At 48.0% G+C, this 24,041-nt stretch overlaps 2 protein-coding genes across 2 annotated transcripts; one reads left to right on the forward strand and one right to left on the reverse strand.

Moving 5' to 3' along the window:
* The first annotated feature begins 1,999 nt into the window (after window positions 1-1,999).
* NUDC (nuclear distribution C, dynein complex regulator) lies at window positions 2,000-15,714 on the forward strand. Its single transcript, XM_054571805.1, has 9 exons — window positions 2,000-2,214; window positions 5,898-5,975; window positions 12,146-12,349; window positions 12,435-12,500; window positions 13,296-13,409; window positions 13,482-13,676; window positions 14,558-14,641; window positions 14,734-14,852; window positions 15,294-15,714. The coding sequence occupies exons 1-9, from the start codon at window positions 2,134-2,136 to the stop codon at window positions 15,343-15,345; spliced, it is 993 nt and encodes a 330-aa protein (XP_054427780.1). The 5' UTR covers window positions 2,000-2,133; the 3' UTR covers window positions 15,346-15,714.
* A 1,742-nt stretch (window positions 15,715-17,456) lies between these two features.
* On the reverse strand, window positions 17,457-20,166 carry KDF1 (keratinocyte differentiation factor 1). The gene is made up of 3 exons (XM_054571497.1): window positions 19,109-20,166; window positions 18,556-18,630; window positions 17,457-18,011 (listed from the first exon to the last, which is right to left on the reverse strand). Exons 1-3 carry the CDS (start codon window positions 20,145-20,147, stop codon window positions 17,929-17,931), a joined length of 1,197 nt encoding a protein of 398 aa, XP_054427472.1. The 5' UTR covers window positions 20,148-20,166; the 3' UTR covers window positions 17,457-17,928.
* Window positions 20,167-24,041: the final 3,875 nt, after the last annotated feature.

The raw sequence follows: 24,041 nt of genomic DNA on the forward strand, positions 1-24,041 counted from the left end.
GAGGTAAGATCAGTAGTATTTATTTTTTATTGTTCAAATACAATGGTCTCTGTGGACCAGTAGTATTAAGTACATTTACAGTGTTGTGCAACCATCACTACTTTCTGTCACCAGAACTTTTTAATCTTCTCAAAGTCATGTGACTTTTGAGACATCTGTTAATTATCCAAATGGAGTTGTCCAGGAGGTAGGTAGATGAATCTGGAGCTCAGGAGAGGTCTAGGCCTGAAATATTGTAAGATCACCTGTGGAGAAAGTGTAGGGAGGAAAAGAGGAGAGAGCAAAAGACAGAGCCTCTAACATTTTTATCAGTCTGGGTATGACAGGGCACTGAGAAAGTGTTAGTGAGTGAGAAGGTAACCAAGCAGTGTGGTGACACTGATCCCTATTAGTTTGCTAGGGCTGCCGTAACAAAATAACTACAGAGTGACTTAAACAACCAAAATTTATTTTCTCACAGTTCTAGAGGACAGAAGTCCAAGATCAAGTGTTTGACTCAGTATGACTCTCTTCTGCTGCCTCATGTGGCCTTTCTTCTGCAGTCTCTCTTCTTGTAGGGACAGTAATCCTGTTGGAGGAGGGCCCCGTTTTTATGAATTCATTTAACCTTAACTGCCTTTTTGCAGGGCCCTATCTCCAAAAACAGTCACATTGGGCTTCAATATATGAATTTGGGGGAACACGATTCTGTCCATAACAGAAGCCTACGGACAAACGTTTCCATAAGGAAGGAGGGGTACGCTGTGGGAAATGCAGCTGAGAAGCTGAGGAAGGTAACAGTGATTTGTGGTCAGAGGCTTTTAAGAAAAGACGAATTGAACTGAGGAAAGATGGGAGGTAAGGAAGTAGAGAAACAAATATAACAACCTTTTCAAGTTTTGCTGTGAATTAGATCTGAAAGTTGGGCCCTGGCTAGTGTGGCTCAGTAAACTGAGCGCCAGTGTCGCCAGTTCAATTCCCTGTCAGGGTACATGCCTGGGTTGAGGGCTGGTCCCCATTTTGGGGCAAACAAGAGGCAACTAATCGATGTTTCTGTCACACATCGATGTTTCTCTTCCTCTCTTTCTTCCTCCTTTCTTCTCTCTCTGAAAATAAATAAATAACATCTTAAAACAAAAAAAGGACTGAAAATTGGGGCAGTAGAAGAAAGTGGGTGGCATAACAGTAAAAAGGTGAGTGACATTAAAGCATGTTTATAAGTTGAAGGGAATGATCCAGAAGAAATTTGTGAAACAGGAAAATTCAAAAGGAATAATAACAAGGGTAGAGTCCCTGAGAGACGAACATGATGAAACTCACTGCAAAGTGGAGAGGTGCTTGGCTGCCTGGGACTTATCCCCCATATTAACAGGACTGAAGGTGAATACAGTCCTATCACATAATTTGCAGGCCCTAGCGCAAAATGAAAATTTTCTTTGTTCATTGTAGGTTCCTTTTTCAAAATTACTAAGAATTTCAGGTCTCCATCAGAAGAGCATTAAACCAAGCACAGAGCCCTTTTACGCCGAGGACCAGTGCAACTGAATATTACGTATGCCCACGAAGCCTGGTAGAGTTGGTAATGATGACGGAGGTAGGTGGTCCTTTGGGCACGTCCCTTCTTTCTCGGTCTTCTTACGCGTGGAAGGACTGGAAGAGATGGCTGAGGACACTTTCAGACACTTTCAGATCCACCGTTCTACAAGCTGGGAAATCACTCTCAAGGCGGTTGAGTAATGTTTGTTCCTTTTGAACTTCCAAATCCCACCTCCCCCCCCCTCCCCCCTCCCATTTTAACCCCAGGATCTCTGGAAGGCTCCAAAGCGTCTGGTGACCATAGCAACTCACTCCAAACTTGGGGCCTTCGGTTCCACCCACCGCTTCCTGGGCGCTCTCGTTGATTGGCTCAGCAAGTTAGCCAATGGTTGATGAAGCGGGCTGTTTGCCGCGCGCTCAATGGTTTTCAGTAGAGAAAAAGGCGGGAAGAGAGGGCGAGAAGGCGGGCCGGAGCGGCGAGACAAGTGCGTGTTTCCGGCTCCGCTGCGGAAGGCGGAGGACTGGAGTTGCGGGGCCGGACGCGACCCGAAGGAGCGGGGAGAACAGGGGACGGGCGTGCGGAGTTCTGAGCTCGGAGCGTGGCTAGCGGACGGTGCGATGGGTGGAGAGCAGGAGGAGGAGCGGTTCGACGGCATGTTGCTGGCCATGGCGCAGCAGCACGAGGGCGGCGTGCAGGAGGTAACGGCCCCCGCGGCGTCGGACAGGCCAGGTTTAGCGGAGCCCGCCCACCCGCTAGGCCCTAGCCAGCCTCCCTCTCTCCTCTGTTTTCAAAGGCCGCGATCTACCCTTGGGCCTTCCAGGCTTCAGGGATTCCCCCCATATTCTCACCGCGCTCCACGCTTCCGGTCTGGCCTCCCTGCCTCAGGTCTTGCCCCCTTCGTATCAGTCTCAGATCTGGGCTCTGCTCAGTAGTTTCTATTTTAGCAACTCCGGCGTCCCTGAATCTGCCGCAGGAAAACCCCAAGAGCCGTGGGATCACCCGTCCCCGCTTAATCTCACACATTCTTCTGGCTCCATTTCTTATTTGATGGCCATCTGCGAAGAGCATCTCCTAGGACGAACCACCCCAGACATTGGGGTTGGCAGCTGCCGACTTCGAGCGAGTCAAGTGATGTGTGGGGCAGGGTAATGTTAGCACGTGGTTTTTTAAGGCCTTGAATGGGGAATAATTGGAGGCCTGGGTTCACAGTTGATTGCCACCAGCCCACACTTGGGACATTTCCATGTTTCCAAGCCTCAGTTTCTTTGTCTTTGAAATAGTTGTGAATCCCTATTTTCTGAATTTTTGTAGGAGAGTAGTGTCTTGGAGTAAAGGACAGTGAGGACTAACCAGAAGTCAGGTTTGTTCATTCAGCAAGTGATTTGAATGAGTGAATTAATTCACTCATTCAAATCACTTGTTGAGTGATTGGTGCTCGTCAGGCACTCACTGGACTGGGTCCTGGGGATTCAGACGGGAGCATAAACCCGTCCTTGCCCTGATGGAGCTTACAAAGAGTTTTTCAAAAGTATAATTCATGTGTAGTGACCACACACAACATAATGTGTGAACCACATGGACCAACTAGTATTGATTCTGGCGTAGGCTTGTTTGGACCAGAAACACAGAAACTTAGAGGTAGAAAAGCCTATTAACATCAGTCCAGAACACTCATTTTGTAAAGAGACCAAGGGAACTTGCTCAGGATCATCCAACAGGTTCCTGACCTAGATGGGACCAAACTCCTTGGGCCGGTTTGCTTTCCCGCAGTTCATTGCTGATTCTCTTGTCTCCCTAGGACGGGATTTTTATTTTTTAATTTTTTAAAATTTCCTAATTTTCAGAAAGAAACATCGATTTGTTGTTCCACTCATTTATGTGTTCATTGGTTGATTTCTTTTATTAAAGATTTTATTTATTTTTAGGGAGAGGGGAAAGGATGGAGAAAGAGGGAGAGAGAAACATGATGTTAGAGAGAAACATGGATCTGTTACCTCTCTCATGTCCCCAGCTGGGGACCTGGCCTGCAACCCAGGCATGTGCCCTGGCTGGGAATCAAACCTTTTGGTCTGTAGGCCAGTGCTCAATCCCCTGAGCCACCCCAGCCAGGGATTACTGGTTGATTCTTGTATGTACCCTGACCGGGCTTCCAGCCTGCAGCCTTGGTGTATAAGGATGATGCTCTTAACCAACTGAGCTACTTGGCCAGGGTCCATTGGGACAAGTTTTCACTGAGCTTTCCATTCCCATACTTTCACCCAGGTGCCTGTGGTGACCGGGGACTCCTAAGCCCTTTGAGGTAGGAAGAGAGTTAATAATTTGCAAGGATGAAAAGATTCTCCCCCGAAATTGTTAGCACAAAGCTGAATTTGGGAATGAGTTCATTTTTTAATGAATTTAAAGTGCCCAGAAACAGGAATTGAAACCATTAAAATAAGTTGTAGCATCAGATTTGGAACCATTCATTTGGGCAAATAAAAGCGTTTATATGTGCTTGCCCTAGGTCACCGCTAGATTTTTCATTCAGCAAACATTTTACTGAGCGTGTACTCTGAGCCAGATCTGGTGCCAGGCATTGGGAATGTAGACAGAATAAGCCATGGTTTGTGGTGCCCATTTGTGAAGAATTTACTCTTTGGCAGGAGAGCTCTTACTCTAAGCCACACACTGCTAAGGCCCTTACCTCCGACATCTCATTTGATCCTTGGAAATTACCTAGAAATAGGTCCTGCTGCGGTTTCTGTCTTACAGAGTTAAGAAACTTCCCCATGGTCACAGACGTAATACATGTATCAGTCTGATGCTCTTAATGACTTGGCTGCACTGGTGCCCCAGGCAGAGTTAGTTGGTCTTACCTTCTTTGAAGTGGCTTCATTTGCTCCTCTCCTTCTGGCTCTGCCCTAGTAACTCAGCCATTGCCACTCTAGTTGGGCTTTTTACTATCTGGAGAGTAAAGCTGGGCCCAGGTTTTTTTTTTCCTTCTTTAATTTATTGATTTTAGAGAAGGGGGAGAGAAACATCGATTTTGTTGTTCCATTATTTATGTATTCATTGGTTGCTGCTTGTATGTGCCCTGACCCTAGATCGAACTCACAAGCTTGGCATAGCAGAATGATGCTGTAACCAACAGCTACCCGGACAGGGCTGGGCCATTGTTTGTTTGTTTTTTAAAGACTCGTTTATTAATTCATTGAAAAACAACAATAACAACAACAAACTCATTGTATGCTAATGTAAAATAACATTCTTTATGAGAAATAACTATTTCCAAAACAAAATAAATTTAGTGAGAAGCATTATTTTACTTTTGAGGTAAATCTCTTTAATATTTGACTTAGTCCAAGGCAGATTCTGCTTGATTCTGATACCTGCTTCTGCATTCAATTTGTTGTAATACCACATGTCATGTAGCCTCTGGAAAACTACTGTATATACACTTGTGAGGGAATGAGATGAAAAAGACAAATCAATGTCTCTCTGGGTTCTCAGATCTCCAGATCACATCTTGGGGACTGCTGCTCTAACAAGACCTGTTTATTTCTTGCTTAAAACTTATACCCGTCTGAAATTACCTTGCTTGTCTGATTCCTGTTTATTGCCTGTCCTCTTGTGTTTAGTGGTTTTTTTCCCTTCTTTTATTTTTTGTTTGATTTTATATTTTTATTGAAATTATTGCGGTGACACTGGTTTATAAAATTATATTGGTTTCAAGCATACAGTTCTATAATAACATCATCTGTATATTGTATTGCGTGTTCACTACGCAAAGTTGAGTCTCCTCCCAGGGCCCAGGCTCTTTTCTTTCCTTATTTTCACCTGAGGACATTTTTTCATTGCTTTTAGAGAGAGGGGAAGGGGAGAGAAACATCGATGTAAGAGGGAAGCATTGATCGGTTGCCTCCCATACACGCCTAGACCAGGGATTGTATGTATGCACCTGGACCTGGGACCGAACCCGCAGCCTAGGTATGTGCCCTGATTGGCAATTGAACTCGCAGCCTTTGGTTACGGGTCAGTGCTCCAACCAACTGAGCCATACCAGCCAGGGCGGGGGCCCAGGCTTTTTAAGCCCTGGATGCAGGAGGAGTCCTCCATATTCTTAGGCTGCTTCTAGGGCCCCAGGGAATGTGAAACATTCTTACACATACACACAAGAAATGAGAATCTGCCTTTCAGGAGATACAGGTAAGGTTAAGTTAGGCTTTCTGGCAGAAGTGACTAAGGTTGGGCCTGTTGGGGAGGATGTCTCCTTAGTAGAGAGGCTCAAGGGTAAAACAGTTATGCCCTAAGTTCCCTCGTAGATGAAGGAAGTTGACTTTTGTGTAGTTGAGGAGCTCCCAGTGGGCCATCTCTATAGCTTCAGTCTTCTTCTGTCTTTCAGCTTGTGAACACTTTTTTCAGCTTCCTTCGACGCAAAACAGACTTTTTCGTTGGAGGAGAAGAGGGGATGGCAGAGAAGGTGAGTACTGGGAACTGCTATCCCTTTGGTAGCTTTGTTTTTTTAGAAGAAAAGCTCACCTAGCCTTTCTTCGGTGTAATAGTAACCTTCAGCAGAAGTGAAAGGCCGAGGGCGAAGAGTTGGGGGACGGAAGCAAGCTGTCATTTATGGAAGCCCCTCTCTCTGCCAGGTGCTTAATGTGCCCTATTTCCCATGAAACTTCTGCAGTCCTAAGGGGTAGGTGTTACTGTACCCACTTTACAAATGAGGAAGTTGGCTCTGGGGTGTTTGGCACTTTATCCAGTGTCTTGAGCTGAGTTGTGGGAAAGCCAGAGTTGGAACCAAAGTCAGTTGTAAAACTGTCTTCTGCCCCTGATACCATGCTTCCTGGTTCCTTTTCCACTATGGAGGTTTTATATAATTACCTGGCTGGGAAGTGAGAGCAGGCAAATGTTAGAAACTGAGCTTAGCCCTGGCTGGGTAGCTCAGTTGGTAAGAGCATCATCCTGATACGTCAGGGTTGCAGGTTCAATACCCAGTGAGGGCACATGCAAGAATCAACCAGTGAATGTATAAAATAAGTGGAACAACAAGTCAATGTTTTTCTCCCTTGTTCACTCTCTAAAATTAAAAAAAAAAATTCTGATTTTGGGGGGGTTTATTTACTTACAGAGAAAGGGGAGGGATGGGAGAAAGAGAAAGCAGTATCAGTGTTCTAGAGTTACATCGATTGGTTGTCTTTTGCACACTCCAAAGTGGGGACCTGGCCTGCAACCCAGGCATGTGCCCTGATTGGGAATTGAACTGACAACCTTTCTCTTTGAAGGATGCTGCGCAACCCACTGAGCCACACCAGCCAGGGCAAAAAAAAAATGTTTTTAATTAAAAAACAAAATGAGCTTAGAAGACAGAAAATACTGGAAACCTCAAAACCAACCTATCCCAGCCTTCCTAGTGGTTGTGACCCAAATGGTAATTGCATTTTGTGGTACAAGTCTAAGACCTTGAACTTGCTCCAGCTACCTTAGGTTATAATTACATTTTTTTTTTTTTAACAAGCAAAAATTTATTTAGAAAGTCACAGCGGTATGAAACAAGTTACAGAGGCAAAAGAAGGCCCCTTGGAGCTTAGGAAAAGAAAGGTACAGAGAACGAGACTGGGGGAAGGAGGAAGGAAAGGTACAGATGTGCTCCAGAGAACAGTAATTACTTTTTTTAAAGATTTATATATTTATTTTTTAGAGAGAGGGAAGGTAGGGAGAAATAGAGGGACAGAAACATCAGTGTGTGGTTGCCTCTCACGTACCCCCCTACCGGGGACTTGGCCGCAACCCAGGCACGTGCCCTGACTGGGAATCAAAACTGCGACCCTTTGGTTTGCAGGCCGGCGCTCAATCTACTGAACCACACCAGCCAGGATTAAATATTATTTTATATTAGCACTAGCATCTCCCATTTTTCCTGTGGGCCAAATTACCTTATAATATCAGCATTCATTAATTCATTTGTTCAATTAATATTTATGTATTAAAAATGTTCAGTGAATATTTACTGAACACTTAACATTTTGCCTGTGTTAGATACTATGCCAATCCCTTCAGTATTACAGAGGTGAATACAGATGTGGTCTTTGTTTTTTATGATCTCACAGTATAGTACTCCCACCCCCCGCCCTACCCCCCCAAAAAAAAGAAAAGAAAGGAAAATGAAGAAGTGGGTGATAAGGCAGAAGCCCTGGGAGCATAAAATTGGTGTTAACCTAGGTTGGGGGTTAGGAAAAACCTCATGAGGAAATGATGCGTGTGGCATGAAGGGTGAGTAAGAGGTAGCTGGGAGAAGGGAGAAGGATGAATAATATTGACAAGCTCAGAAGTATCAGGGGTAATGATAGCTACCCATGTATTGGCTGTCTGCATGTCCCCTTTTAGACTTTGTTATGTTCTTTGGCTCTTTGTTTCCGTAGGGTCAGCTTCTGCCCCAGAGATTGGTCAGACTCTAAGGCAGAAACCTGCCTAGCTTTCCTACCTGGTCTCTAGTTGTAACTAAGTAATTCCTTTTTGTTGAGCACCTGCTATGTGCAGGTCCACCCGGTACATCAGTTCCAGTTGCAGCGGTTAAAGAACAAAGGCTCTGGAGTAAGCAGACATGAGTTTGAATCCTGGTCTCTCCACTCCCCGCTTGACAGCTTTGTGGTGTTTGCTGAATCGTTTTCTCTGAGCCTCATTTTTCTTACTGTAAGCAGGGATAATCTTCACAGGGCTGTTGTGAGGATAAAAAGGTCATAAAGTGGCTGACATATGAGAATACAAGTGCACAGTCCCCTTTTTTTTTAGCCTCTTGGGGCCATATATGTTTTGGGATTTAGAATTCTTTGGACTTTAGGAGGCGATACAGTGCATATATTGTAATTTTCATACAATGTCCCAATCCAGGGGTCAGGAGCAGCATCTTGTAATCAGCTATGTAAAAATTTCTGCGGTGCTGGAGAACTAGGTATCAGTGTTCATACCAAGTGGGAGATATGAAGACTGTAAATACTTTTATGCCACAAACTTACAAAAAAGTACAAAAACACTTTCAGTTTTTATCACTTTGGGGACTAGGAATTCTGGATAAGAGATTGTGGATTTGAGTAAAGCCATAATGATCAAATCAATACAGTATGGACATAGTAAGGGAAATGGACCAGAGATGCAGAAAAGAGAACCGAGAAAAAGTCTAGCATGTATGAGGATTTAATACTTGTCTAATGTGGTAATGTCAGTTCAGTAAGCAAAGGATGATTAAATAAGTCATGCTGCTACAAGTGGCTATTTGTAAAAAACCAAAATTGTACCATCTGTTTAACTCTTATGTAATAATAAATTGCAGATCAAGCGGAGTCTTGTAAGGAAAGCTAGGAAACTATAATCTTGTGTGGGGAGGCCTTGCAAGTAGAAACCTGGAAGCTATGAAAGAAAAGGTAGCTGTTTGCCTCTTCAAACATTGAAAACTTTTGTGTGGTAAGAGAGATACTGACATAGAAAGTCAACTGAAACACAGTAAATTTGGGAAAATGCAATGCAGAGGGCAGGTAAAATTTAATAGCTGATGTGATATGCAGGAACTCTTGTAAATTGACAATAAAAGGAAAAACAAAAAAATGGGCAGTTGCAAGAAGAGCAAATCTAAAGAGCATATGAACAGATGCTCAAATTCACAAGTAGTCAAGGAAATGCAAGTTAAACAGTGAGATGCCCTTTTCTTTTTATCAACAAAAATTTTTAAAAATTGCTTATGAGAATGTGGAAAAAGGCTACTCTTTGGACATTGTTAGTAGAAGTGAATTCTTGTGGCTCAGTGGATTGAGTGCTGGCTTGTGAACGTAAGTTGGCTGGTTCAGTTCCTAGCCAGTGCCAGGTCCCCAGTTGGGGGCATGCAAGAGGCAACCGAACGATGTTTCTCTTGCACATCAGTGTTTCTCTCCTCTTTCTCCCTTCATTCCCCTCTCTCTAAAAATAAATAAATAAAATCTTTAAAAAAATTAAAAAAATGCTTGACATCCCTAATTATAAGAGAAATACAAATCAGAACCACAAAATACCACTTCTCATCCATTAGGATGGCTTCTATCAAAAAAAACACAAAATAAAAAGTGTGGTGAGCATGTGGAGAAATGGAACCCTATGCTCTGTAGGTGGGAATATAAAGTGATGCAGGCACTATGGAAAACAGTATGGCAGTTCTGCAAAAAATTGAAGTAGAACTACTATATGATCCAGCAATCTTACCTCTAGGTATATATCCAAAAGAATTGAAGGTTAAAGAGAGTTTTGTGCACCCATGTTCATAGAACTATTTATAATAGCCACCAGCTGGAAGGAACCCAAACGTCCATTGACACACGGATAAACAAAACATCGTATATACATATTATGGAATGTTATTCAGCCTTTTAAAGGAAGACAGACACACAAAGGGGCACATGTAAGGTTACATTTATATGAAGTTAGAAAATAGGAGTGTGTCATTTCAGATGTGTTGGGGATTCTCCCTCTTTTCCCGTACCCCCCTCCCCTGCCCCAATACAAGTTCAGGATCTCATGTCTTTGGATTAGGTTTAAATATGTGTGTCTTCCCTTGTTAGACTGGCGGTGACCACTCTTTACATCCCTGTCACCCAGCCTAAGTCAGGAAAAGCCTGTGTTCAGGCATTCCCACTGAGCAGTCTAGGGCTTATCTTCTAGAGTTAGCTCAGCCTTCCTCATGCCTTCCCTACTTTGCTGGGCTGTGGTGCCCAAAGATGTGCCCAGTGGCAGAAGCTTGACTGACAGCCTGCCGGTTGGCACCTCTGAGTAGGCTACAAACCCCCAGGGGTCTTTGCTTGGGGCTGGGCCTGGGTAAAGCTGGTGGGAGGACATGGGGGGGTGGGGTTAGAGGTCGCCGTGACTGGCCTTGACTCTGTCCTGTGGTTCAGCTCTGCCCTTACCTAACCTCCAGGAGCTAGGAAGGAACAGGACAGATGTAACATGATTCACTGGAGCCGGGAGAGGGGAGGACCCTGCTCCCGCCTACCCTTGGCCGCTGGTTAGCAGATGGCTTGAGTTCAAGGTCTCTCCGATTAGGGACTTGGGACCAAAGCCCTGTGGTGGAACAGTCTCTGCTGGCGTAATTGTCTCATGACTGATTCTGTTAACAGCAGAATGACCTTCAGGTGGCTCATTTCTCTCTCTCTCTCGTACCCCATTTTGTTAACCCGGTTGGTTTTGGGAAGAGTTTTGGTGCCCTTTCAACTTTGTAGAGTACAGAACTTCTACAGTACGGCATGAGGTTGAGGATATGGGGGTGCCAGGAGGACCTGGCATCTAATGATTCAGAAGTCACAGGGCATTTGGTTGAAACGTCCATTGGGAGCCCATAAGTAACTTTGGTGACCCTGACTGCTTTGTGGGCCTCTCAGCTTTGACGGACCCCTTCCTCTCTACATACTGGGCGCAGAGACCCTTGAAAGATGGTTTATTGATCACCGATCTCATGGGTACCCAGCGAAACCTCCAGATGAGTGTGTCAGTATAGGTTGGGTTTCCTAAGTCTGGTATGTTTATAGGCCTTCTGAAGATGAAGAGGTGAAACTCGAACACTTGAGTTGGTTCTGGAGGACGAGTAGGCGTTTGCCAGGTGACCTGAGAGGAGGCACAAAGACATTCTAGACAAAGAACAGCTTACGCATGACTACTTTTAGAATAAAATAGAAGCACAGAGAGAGGTGACCCCTGGGTGACACAGCTAGAAGGAGTAGGCCGGGGACTCAAATCTACACGCGGTTCCCCAGTGTGCGTGAGAGCTAGCCAGGGGGGCTTGTTAAAAATACAGATTGCTGGGCCACATCCCCGGAATTTCTGATTCAGTAGGTTGGGGTCGGGCCTGAGATTTAGCATTTCTAACAAATTCTGGATGATGCTGAGGCTGCAGGTTGCGGGAACCGTACTTGAGAGCTACTTAGGAGTGAGGTGGAACCATTGTTCCCGTTGTATTTGTGTTGTAGAGAAGATACTTCTCCCCAGCCCTCAAAGCTGGCATCGGCTTAGCCTCAGCCAGGTGAGCTGTGACGTGGCAAGGACTGTGGCAGGCTCTAGACGAGTGTCTGTCATGTTTGATCCTCATGACAGATGAGGAAACAGGCATAGAAAACATTGTTTTGTTCACTTGTCCAAGGCCACAGTACAGAGTAAATGAGCGTAGGCCTGAGCTCAGGAAAGGCTTCTTAGAGGAGCTGTGTGTGGAGTTCTAGTAGCTTCACTCTCTAGTGAAGGACTTGGAGAGCACCAGAGCACTTTACATTTGGTCTGCACAACAACCCTTATGAGGTGGGGATTCATCATTACCAATGAGGACTTTGGAGCTCTTACAAGTTAGGTACTTTGCAAAAAAAAACGATAGGTAGTGTGTGACAAAACCTAGATTAGAACCCATGTTGTCCAACTGCATTGTCCATACTCTTAGTCACTAGACTGTTTTTCTTTTAATGTAGCCACTGTCTATTGAGCCAGGTATTTGCATGTATTCTCATTACAACTCTGTCAGATAGGTGTGTTATTCCCATTTTGTAGATGAGGAAACTGAGGTTCTGAGTGCAATGCCTTGTGCAGGCACCCAGCAGATGGGGACTGTCCCCTGTCGTGACGGCTCATTGCTTAAACTTCCTTCCCCAGCTCATCACACAAACCTTTAACCACCACAACCAGCTGGCACAGAAGGCCCGGCAGGAGAAGAGAACTCGGCAGGAGAACGAGCGGCGGGAGAAGGCGGAGCGGGCGGCTAGGCTGGCCAGGGAGGCCAAGTCAGAGAGCTCTGGGCCCCAGATCAAGGAGCTGACAGATGAGGAGGCAGAGAGGCTGCAGCTAGAGATTGACCAGGTAAGAGTGGGCTTCCCTCATTTGCCTCCTGAGTTGGCACTGGAAGAGAGGACCCTCCTGCCAACTGCTTTGCCCTCTGCCACAGAAAAAGGATGCAGAGAATCATGAGGCCCAGCTCAAGAATGGCAGCCTTGACTCACCAGGGAAGCAGGTGAGATGGACTGGGGATGCTTGGGAACTTCTGGGGACTCGAGCCTTGCCCTGTCTCCAGAGTACTCTTCCCTCCTTGCCCTCAGCTTTGGGGTCCTCCCCATACTTCAGGATCTCACTGTTTCAGAGGCATTGGATTAAAGGATCTGTGTTTGGGCTTAAGGCCCAAATCCACTGGCCTTAAGCCTTGGCAAGAAAGCCCCAAAACCAGAGAGGGCAGTGCCTGCGCAGGTACCATTCAGGTGGGCTGGGGTCTGCGGGCCCAGCCTCGCACTTTGTGGTGGGACACTAATACATCTGGGGAGTGAGCCCCTTGAGCCTCCTCCCACTGACCGAGTCCAGATTTGCAAACAATTGCTGAGGTGTTAATTGGCTTTCTGGAGGCTCTGTTCTGAGACAGGGGTCTTAACCCTACAAAGAAGAAGGGTGTTGATCATTTGGCAGCCTAGTTTTATTTCAGAACAAACCTGCTCATGGCCATTTTGTGACCTTCAAATTTTCTGTGCTGGGCTTTCTTCCCAAATCCCTTGGCTTGACACCCCAGTTGGATCCTATGGGTCCATTCTGATTGTCACTGCCGCTCAGCTGTGTCCTTTATCACATGGTTATAACAGTCTGAGCTCCTTTCAGAGACCAGAACCACGTTTTACCTCTGGCTCCCAGTGGGCCATAGAGTATACAGGGAAAGGTCTGTTTCATTGTGTGGCTGTATGCTCAGTGCCAGTCCTGGGCCTGGCCCAGAGGGTTTCAGTCTGTGTCTGTCAGCTAAGTAGCTGAGCACTCTGACTGCGAACAGGAGGCTGAGGACGAGGAAGAGGATGAGAAGGACAAAGGAAAACTGAAGCCCAACCTTGGCAATGGGGCAGACCTGTCCAACTATCGCTGGACCCAGACCCTGTCAGAGCTGGACGTGAGTAGCAGGGCCAGGGTAGAGTGCGGGAGCCAGCCTGGGGCCCCTCCTGACCGCCTCTGTGTCATGCAGCTGGCAGTGCCCTTCCGTGTGAACTTCCGGCTGAAAGGGAAGGATGTGGTGGTGGACATCCAGCGGAAGCACCTCCGGGTGGGGCTCAAGGGACAGCCTGCGATCATTGATGGCGAGCTCTACAATGAGGTGAAGGTGGAGGAGAGCTCCTGGCTCATTGAGGACGGCAAGGTGGTGACAGTGCATCTGGAGAAGGTGCGAGGGGCCCAGCCTCCTGGCCCGCATCTTCATTCTTGATGGAGGAGGAGGAGGAGAGGGTTTCTGCTCATTGACTCAGGGACCATGCTGGGGACCTGGGGGACATATTAATCACACAAGACTTCAAGTAGGTCTCACCCATTTCAGAGTCAGGAAAAATGTAGTTCATAGATTTGTTTGATGTCTTTACATCTAGGAAAGGGTAGAGTTAGGATCAAAACAGTCTTTGTTACCAAATCCTCGCCTTTCCATTAGGTTCATGTATTTAACAAATACTTGAACACCTACTATGTGTCAGGGACTATTCTATATGTTGGAGAGAGAACAGCGAACAAAACAGAAAACTGCCCTCAGGAAGTGTACATTCTCACTGTCCCTCAAAAACATGGGACACAGACACCAGTAAATACAGGCAGTCCCTGTCAAGTGCCGCAGGTGTAAGGAGAGCTGCCCATAGCACTGAGGCCCGTCCCGGCCGACCTGACCCGCCGTGGCTGCCTCTCTGTCACCCCACTGTGCTCTTGGCACTTGCGTTTTCTCTCAGTTGGGATGTCCTTCCCTGCTCTTTAAATCTGGTGCAGTGTTTGTCCTAGCTGGGAGTCGCACCGGTTTCTTTCCCTTCGCCCTGGGTGGTCCCTCCATCCACGCTTCGTTCTTTCCTTTATGCTGATTTGTAACTGGTGGGGTCAGTCCCCCCAGCCACTGTGGAGGGCAGAGGTCCTGCTCCTTTTTACTTATGGCCCCAGCATAGGCCTGCTTGGGTCTCAGGTGAAGGATGTGGATGGGAGTTTGGTTTCTGGCAGGGTTGGTGGGTAGTTCCTGGGGCACAGAGTGAGCTCTTGCCTACCCCCTGGTGGTTCTTCTCCCCTTCCTCACAGATCAATAAGATGGAGTGGTGGAGCCGCTTGGTGTCCAGTGACCCTGAGATCAATACTAAGAAGATCAACCCTGAGAACTCGAAGGTGAGCCCTGGCTGGTTGGGGAGCTTTAGCCGGGAGAGGCGGGCCTAGGTAACCCCAGAGCTTCACCTGTTCCCATTGCTTCCTGCCCCCAGCTGTCAGACCTGGACAGTGAGACGCGTAGCATGGTGGAAAAGATGATGTATGACCAGAGACAGAAGTCCATGGGGCTGCCTACCTCGGACGAACAGAAGAAACAGGAAATTCTGAAGAAGTGAGCATATCAGAGATTGGGGTTGGGGGTGGTGCATATTGGGGGGCTTGGATTTGGGTGATAACAGCAAGTGGGTCGTTGAGCACGACGCAGGAGCTGTCCTGCCCCTTCCAGAATGAGCCAGCCAAGTTTATGGCTTTATTGCCTCAGCTTGCCTACCCTAATCACTTGCTGAGGTGATCTTGAGGGCAAGGCCACCAGAGGATGGGGAGGAAGATAATAGGCCGTCATTGCCATTTACAGGAGAATAGTGCCAACATTAGTACCTTACCTTCCAGCCTCACGGTCCCAAATGGGCCTCAGGGACCCCATGCCTGGTCTGGCTCTAAGTTGCTCAGGATTCTAAAGAGATTAGACCTCATACGGGAGGTGGGGAGAAAGGGCCTGACTTTGGGGGAGAGGGACAGCCTGTTTCACTTTCTTCCTATTTTCCCTTCCCAGGTTCATGGATCAGCACCCGGAGATGGATTTTTCCAAGGCCAAATTCAACTAGCTGTTTGCTTCCCTGAACTCTTGGGGCTGAGGCTACAGCCATCTACCTGTCTTTCCCACCCTTCCCTGGGACTTGAGAGCCTCAGAGCTGAGGCAGGCATGGCGCTGGCCCAGGCACACAGGTCCCAGGGCATCATGGAAGAAGGGCTGAGGCCCTGGAGGGGGTTCTTATCCTCCCCAATTGGCCTACTGTTCTGTTACACATTAAAACTATTTACCCAGTTCCACTTCTTTTCTCTTCCCTTTGGCCTTTACCTGGAAGGACAGACCTCTTACGCTTGCTGCAAGGAGCTGGGGGCTTGGCGTCCAGCTGATTCTGCCATGTGAACTAGGGCAAGTTCTTGCCCCTTTCTGGATTCAGTTTCTCATTACTTAAAGGGAGGATTAAAGCAAGACTTGCCGTTTGTGTGTGATTCTGAGCAAAGGTGTTTTTTTGGCTACAGGGACCAGAACATATGTCTGATTTTCAGAGGGGCTTGTGCCTCAGCAGAGTTTCAGACCAGCTGTACTTGATTTCATTTTCATCTATGACATCTTCCCACTGCAGTGGGTCTGTCCTCCAGCCCTGGGTCAAGTGTTTCTGAAACTACACACTTGTTTCACAGGGGCTGAGAGCAGCAGAGGCGGGGGGAACAGCCCCGGGCTCAGGTCTGCTCTAGGTGTGGCAGGCAGCTGGCCCGGAGGATAGGGTAAAGTCCAGTGGGGCCCTCTTTGTGTCTCTGACCTGGACCTCTGCAGGTTTCAGGAGGTTTCGGGGCTTCTAAGAGTCAGCTGCTCAGGTGGTGCCAGGGCTAGAGAGGTGCTCGCCTCTGCCCAAATCCAGTCCCCCACCTCATTTTGGCCAGAGAGTGGAGGTCCCTGAGGGCAAGGGGCCGTAGAAGATACGGTTACAGTAGCAGGAGCATCTAGATTGGCTTGCCCAGGGTATTCTGCCCTGTGGATGAGGGCAGAACTGAATTTCTGGAACATAGCATATTTCAGCAATTCAGAGTAGCTTGAGACTTCGAGGCTGTGCAGTACCTAGCTTTGTTTCCCAAGCTTGGGGCGGCGGGGGGGGAGAGAGAGAGAGAGAGAGAGAGAGTGTGTGTGTGTGTGTGTGTGTGTCCCGGGAATGCCAGTACTGGTCCCAAGGCTGGGTTAGGAAAATCGGGCTCCAGGGCCAAGGCTGGGTTGGAGGGGCTGTTACATCATTCCTACTATGTTCTTTGGTATCCTTGCTCTCCAGTGCCCTGTGGTCATTTTCAGCCTGGGGGAGGCCTTGACCTGGATGAGAGAGCTTGAGGAAAAGGGCCCGTTTTCACTACTGGGCCCTGTGGTCATAACCCCAAGGGACCATCCTGTGTTCAACAGGAAATTGGATAGAGAAGAAGAGTTTGTCTAGTCACTGAAGGGTGCTCGTGAAGATGATAAGGATTTCGGGGGCTATAGGTGAGGTGGGAGCCAAGGTGGTCCTGGACCCTTCCAGCTTGTTCAGTCAAGTGGGTTGGTGGGTCTCCTCTGGCCTCGCTCCTGAAAGAGACCCTCCTACGTGAGTAGCTAAGCAGGATCCTTCGGAACCCAGCTGGTATCCGGGACCCTGCTTCTGCAAGCAGGTCTGCTCGGCAGCTTGGGGGCACAATCTCTGAGGCCAACTTCTAGGTCCAGAGCCACAGTTTCTAGCTGTGTGGCCCACTAAATTCCTTGACCCTTCTGAAAATGATTCCACTCCATTGTTGGGAAGGTCAGGAAGGTAACAGTGAACCACAGTGTTGGGTAGTGCCAGGGAGAGGTGGAGGGAGTAGCAGTTCTGAGCTGGGTGAAACCGCAGCCGCCTGCAGGCAGTGACTGGATGGCAGGGGTAGTCGAGGCAGGTGGTCCTTGGACCGAATGCCAGAAACCACATATGAGAGTTCAGGTACAGACACTGCTGGGCTATTGCCTGGAGCTCAGTGATTCTGAGAGGTCAGTGTTACCGCTCCCACCTTAGCCTTCTGACCATGACCCTATGACACTAAGCCAGGCGGGACACTCTATCCTGCTTCCTACTGTGGGCAGTAGCCTGGCAAATGGGACAGAAAGGACAGTGTCACAGCCAGGCTAACAAGGCAGACATCTTTATTTCCTTTGTACTTTTAACTAGGGTCACCTTACGTGTAGCGAAACCACGATCACTGTTCAACAACGTAATGGAGTAGGCACTGCCCACAGAATTTGACCAAGACACTCCTGTGCCCCAACCCAGTCCATTCAAGATAGGCTGCTTTCGCTGTGATCCTCTGCCACCCTCTGTGGAAAGAGGGTGGTGTGCATGATTGGGTGGCAGGTTAGAGAGCGAGCTGGGATTCAATCCCAGAAGGAAGGTAGTAAGTTTTTGCTTTCCATGGCCCAGGCTGCCTGAAGGCCAGGGACAGAAAGGGACAAGTCAGGCCAGCTGGGGATCCAGGGGAATGCGGGCACCACGGCCCAGTGAAGTGCACATGTTCCAGGAATCAGGCAGCCGGAGTGGGCACCGTCTCCCCCAAAGCGGGTCCTGGTCCCCCTCATCATCCTGCGGGCCGTGCGTCTCTCAGAAGGGGTTGGCTGCGGTCCCTGGGCCCAGCTGGGGTTAGCAGTACACCTGGAGCAGGGGCGCCCCTGAGGAGTCTGTGTCGGTGCCCTGGAAGGACGAGTCGTGGCTGGCTGGGTATCCTGATGGGGAAGAGAGGAGGAAATAGGCTGAGAGGGGAAGGAGCTCGTGCAGGTCCCACGGGCAGGGAGAAGCCCACTGGGGAGGAGAGTGAAACTGGGAGCGGGGCCTGTCTGATCCTGGCTGGGCGACCCACCCAGTTTCTTGATCTCTGAGTCCCAGACTTCCTCTCTGTGAAAGGGTAACAACCCCGCTCCCAGGGGCTTGTGAAGGCCAAGACAACAGTAGAAACCGTACAGAGTGCCTTCAGTCCCAGACGCCACCCTCCACTCTCCTCTCCAGTGACCTGGGCTTAGAGGCTGGAGTACCAGCACGTCCAGGTTGCCTGTTTGGGCACCGCCCTCCTGCAGATTCAGGAGCAGTCCCCTGGATCTCTCCCAACTGAACCCTTTAAGCTAGCTTGCAGGATTGGGATGGCTTCTGTGGCTCCTCAGGTTTCTCGTCTCTTTCTGATCCCATCCGCACCCACCCCAGGAGGAAGTTGGTTGGGGGCCCCTAGGGCAGTCCCCTTTCCTCTCCACACTCCTCATCAGGCCAGGACCAAACCTGGGGCTCCAAGAGGCCTCAGCTTCCTGGCGATGGCATCTGCAGTCGTCTCCTGGGAGATCTGCACTGTGAGTTCTAGAAAGGGAACATGAGGGGGCAGCTGTCATCACGTCTTCTCAACTCCACTCCCCACTTCTGCCCCCAGCCCAATGAGAGAGGGGCTGCTCACGGCGGGGCTGGAGAAACAGTGTTTAAAACAAAGACAGGTAACAAGTGTATGCATGTGTGTGTGCGCACGTGTGCTTGTGGATATGCACAATTGGCGGGGGGAGGTGTTTTAATTAGGCCAGGACAGGTCAGAGGTCCGAATACATATAAACTCCTGAGTCCTGTTAACCAGGCCGGGCCTGGAAGCTACTCCCAGCAGGTGGTAGCAAGAGATAGAAGGAGACTGTAAGGAGATAAAGAGCAGTGGAGGAAAAGGAGGAAAAGGAGGAGGAAGAGCAGGGATTGGCTGAGGGGTGGACCCAAAGTGGCCAAAGACCCCAGTGCTGCCCTCCCTTGGCCAGGGCCCCCTCTATTCTGTTCCTCGGCCCCGTGGGACCCCACCTACCATCCTGGCTGAGCCCAGAGCCCACCATGGTCTCATGGCCACTGTCAGGGGCAGTGGCAGCAGGGGCAGCAGCCCGGGTTGAACGCCCCTCTGTGGTCTGTGGTCGGGTGCGGCTCTTCCGGGTACTGATGCGAATGATGCCGCGTACCAGGCGGCCCTCAGCATCCTGCTCATCCAGGTGGTAGTCCTGCGTGATGCTGCTGATAAGGTCCGAGATCTTACTGGTCTTCTCCAGGAACACAGTGTCTGACGTGCACTTGGCCAGCTCGTCAATCTGGTGTACACTGAACAACTCCGTCAGCTTTTTGAAGATAAGCACATCGATCTCTCGGCTTGACATGGAGCCACTGCCCACCTCAGGCAGGTCCAGGTCCGACTCGTGGAAGGAGTAGTATTCCTCGGAGCCACGGGGGCTGCTGGCAAGGGTGCTCGGCAGGCTGTGCCGCATGAATGGGGGCTCAGCCAGCGGCTCCTTGCAGCAGGAGTCCGCATCAGGGGCTGGAGCGGTGGTACTGCGGTAAGGATATACAGGAATGCCTTTGAGCTTGACATCAGGGTAGCTGAAGCTGCTCCCCATGGTTGACTTGAGCCGCTGGCCATCCCGCCTGCCGGAAGGTGGACGGTCAGGACTGGGGGGCACTCCATTGTGCTCCTTGGCCCAGTTGGCTTCAGCAGTGCCCTCAGGGGAGTCCCCGGTAGACAAGCAGGGGCTGCAGCCCCGGACACAGGCTCCGCAGCGCTGGAGGCAATCCCGGCAGCGGCGGAAGCAGAAGGCAGCCAGGCACCAGTCCCACACCCAGGGCCGCCAGAGCAGGCAGCAGGCTGGGGGCTCCGCGGCAGGCTCAGCAGAGCTGGAGATGAAGGTAAGGCTTTCGGGCCCATGGTGGCCAGGATCCTTGGGGTCTGGCCTACGGGTGCGGCGGCTTGTTGGGGGCTGAGATGGTTCATCATAGGTCTCCAGGCATAGCTCTGATGGCCGCTCCCAGGGTCCCAAGCGTGGGGGCCCAGATGATGGGCGTGGGTGTCCAGGGCGGGGCATGGCTCATTACATGGTTTGCTGCAGCCAGGCACCTGTGAGGAGAGGTCAGGAAGGAGTCAGGATCAGAGACTAGGAGCAAGTTCCTACGCTGATCCTTTCTGATCCCATCCGCTGAGGAGCTTTAGACTTCTGGTTTCTGAGAGGCCTGCGATGTGGGTGAGCCCAAGTATGCCCACAGTCCCTCATCTAGTGTTCCCTTCCTCTCCAAGGAGGAGGTTCTTTCTGAGGTTTAATCTACACATCGAAATCTTCTGGAACTTCACACCCATTAGGATGACTACTATTGGGGGGTGGGGAGCCATGGCTGGTGTGACTCAGTGGATTGAGTGCCAGCTTGCAAACCCAAGAGTCACTGGTTCGATTCCCAGTAGGGGGCATGCGAGAGGCAACCACACATTGATGTTTTGCTCCCTCTCTCCCTCCCTTCCCCCTCTCTAAAAATAAATAAATAAGTGAATAGAATCTTTAAAAAAAAAACCAGAAAGTGACAAGAATTGGAGAGAACGTAGAGAAGTTGGAACCCTTTTGCATTGCTGGTGGGAATGCAGAACAGCACAGCTGCTGTGGAAAACAGCTGGTGGTTCCTCAAAAACTTAAACACAGAATTACAATATGATCCAGCAATTTCAATTCTGGGTATATACAAGAAAGAACTGAAAACATATTTGTACAAGAATATTCACGGCACGAACAACAATTTAAAAAAAAAGAATATTCACAGTAGCATTGTTCATAATAAGCAAAAGATAGAAATGACCACAGGTTCCTTGACAGATGAATGAAATAAAATGACATATATGTACAATGAAATATTGTTCAGCCCTAAAAAATAATGAAATTTTGATACATGCTACAACACAGATGAGCCTTGAGACATTATGCTAAGTGAAATAAGCCTGACATAAAAGGACAAATATTGTATGGTCCTACATATATTAAATATTTAGAATAGTCAAATTCATAGAGACAGAAAGGAGAATGTTGGTTCCTAGGGACTGGCAAAGGGAATGGGGAGTTAGCATTTAATGGGTAGAGTTTCAGTTTGGGAAGATGAAAAAGTTCTGGAGATGGATAGTGGTGATGATTACAAAACATTGTGACTGTGTTTAGCACCAGAGGAATGGATGGTTAAGGTGATTTATTAACAATGTTAAAATGGTATCCTGGCTGGGTCGCTTAGTTGGTTAGAACGTGGTCCTGATACACCTAGGTTGTGGGTTTGATCCCGGTCAGGGCACATACAAGAATCAACTAATGATCCCTGAACGTCGTGGCTCAGTTGGTTGGAGTGTCATCCTGTAAACTGAAAGGTCACAGGTTCAACTCCTGGTCAGGACACATGCCTAGGTTGCAAGTTCTATCCCTGGTCAGCGCATATACATGACAGGCAACCTATCAATGTTTCTCTTCCTCTCTCTCCCTCCTTTCCCTTCTCTAAAATCAATAAGCATGTCCTTGGGTGAGGATATTAAAAAAATCAACTAATGAATGTTTAAATAAGAGGAACAACAAACAGATGTTTTCCTCTCCCTCCTCCCCTCCCTCGCCCTCTCTTCCTCGCTCTCTAAAATCAAGAAGTTAAAAATGGTAAATTTTATGTTATAAATAGTTTACCACATAAAAAGCAAAAAAAGCCCTGGCTGGTGTGGCTCAGTTGGTTGGGCATTGTCCTGAGACAATGTAGCTGGTTTGTCCTGTAGCTGGTTTGATTCTTGGTCAGGGCACATACCTGGGTTGCAGGTTCAGTTCCCTGTGGTACATACAGAGGGCAACCAATCAATGATTCTCACATAGGTGTTTCTTGCCCTCTCTTTCCCCCTCCCTTCCCCTCGCACTAAAATCAAAAAGAAAAGAAAAAAGAAAAAAAATCTCCTAGGATCTTGCCTGGGGAATAGTCTCCCCCAGTTCCTTCCCACTGTTGATAAGCCCACCCAGCACAGAGCCTCTGAGGCTGCCCAATAAATGCCTTTCCATGTGACTTGCTACAGAACCTGACCATTACCACCTTCTCTCTCTTCCCCTCCTCCTTCAAATCCGAGATGGGAATGTAACAGGTACCCTGTCAATATTTCAGTCTGGCTTAGATTTACTCTTCTAGCAATATTTAACATCAAGCAGTTTTGCTTCTGGTGATTAGACAAGAAAGCCGAGCCACAAAATATGCCTTTTTTCCCTTTTGACTTGGTTGCTAGCAAGCTCAGAGCTAAGATGTCACTCATTTCATAATACTGAACCTGGTTCTGTGTTGGGCACTGTAGAACCAAAGGTGAATGAACTATAGACCCTGTTCCTGTGATTTGCACATGGTTTTGTAGGGAAAACAGATGCTTAAAGGCTCTTAACATAGGGCATGTAGTTTAGATGAGGCATTACAGGAGTGAATAACTCTGCCAAAGGGAGTCAGGAAACATTATGTACTGATATATTTGGGAGGGTACTTGGTCATGTGTAGGGGTTTGCAGGGCAGTTAACTCTTCTGAGCCTAGGTTTTCTAAAATATTGACCTCTTACCTTTTTATCCCCGATTTAATGGGACTGGGGTCCTAGAACTGGTGATGCTTGGGAAGAACTAAGTGTCAGAATACCTGTGTTTTAGTCCCAGTTCTGGCTCTAATAGGTAACGTGCTTTGGGGAAATCAGTGCCACCTCCCTAACCAAAATCACAATCGTCTCTCACCCAGATACTGTCAAGACCCTGATTCTGGCCACCTCCACTCCCTTCTACTTTCTGCAACCAGTGAGAACTTAAAAAACAAAACAAAACAGCTAAAACCCAAAAATCCGGAAAAGCTTGGCAAATACCACTTTAATCAAATGACCAACATTAACATTGCCAATAATGGGATGTACTTACATCATGTATTCTTGATACTATGCACTAAGAAGGATACAATATCATTTATGAAGTATTCCTGCCAAAAATGCATAGCCTGAATGTAGTCATGAGGAAACATCAGACAAGCCCAAGGTGAGGAACATGACAACTAAGCACAATGTGTGATCCTGGATTGGATCCTGGATCAAGAGGAAAAATTGGAATAATGTGGATAATTGGTGAAATTTAAAAATACTGTATATTATTTAATAATATTGTGTCGATGTTAAATTTCCTGAATTTGATTACTATGGTTATATAAGATAATGTTCTTATTCTTAGGAAATATACACTGAAGAATTTAGGGGTAAAGAGCATGATGTCTGCAAAATCTAAAAAGGTTTCCCCCAAAAGCAGAAGGTATATGTGTGTAGAGAGAGAAAGGGAGGGAGGGATTGTTAGCCATGATGAATGTGGATGAGGAGGACAGAGTTCTTTATTCCTACAACTCTGCAACCCACTCTGCTGTCCCCACTCAGCACTGCTTCTCCAAGGACCCTCCAGAGTCGCAAATTTCTCCCAACAGCATTCTGCTGGCTTGTCAGCTCCATTGACCTTGAACCCAGAGTTTAACGACAAACCAATACGACCTGGAGGGACAGGGACCTTCTGCCTCAATGTCTGAAACAGGTTCTGGTACAGTAAGTGCTTCAGGGAGCTGACACATTCCATGTGACCTCAGGGTAGAGCAAGGATCATTGGGTGCAAATAAAAAGGACTTAGGCTCTAGGTGACCAGAGTGGAGGTGGTAGTGTTTGGATGGGGGTGTGTGTGAAATCCTCTCTCCAAAGGTGTACGAGCAGTTTTGCTTCTGGTGATTAGACAAGAAAGCCGAGCCACAAAATACATCTTTTTTCCCTTTTGACTTGGTTGCTAGCAAGCTCAGAGTTAAGATGTCACTCATTTCATAATACTGAACCTGGTTCTGTGTTGGGCACTGTAGAACAAAAGATGAATGAACTATTACTGAAATTGTAATAGTCTCTCACAGGCCAGAGAGGCAATGCAAGTGGTTAAAA

This window comes from Pteronotus mesoamericanus, unplaced genomic scaffold, assembly GCF_021234165.1.
Source record: "Pteronotus mesoamericanus isolate MK-2021 breed Mesoamerican mustached bat unplaced genomic scaffold, CSHL_Meso_final contig_221, whole genome shotgun sequence".
Taxonomy (NCBI): domain Eukaryota; kingdom Metazoa; phylum Chordata; class Mammalia; order Chiroptera; family Mormoopidae; genus Pteronotus; species Pteronotus mesoamericanus.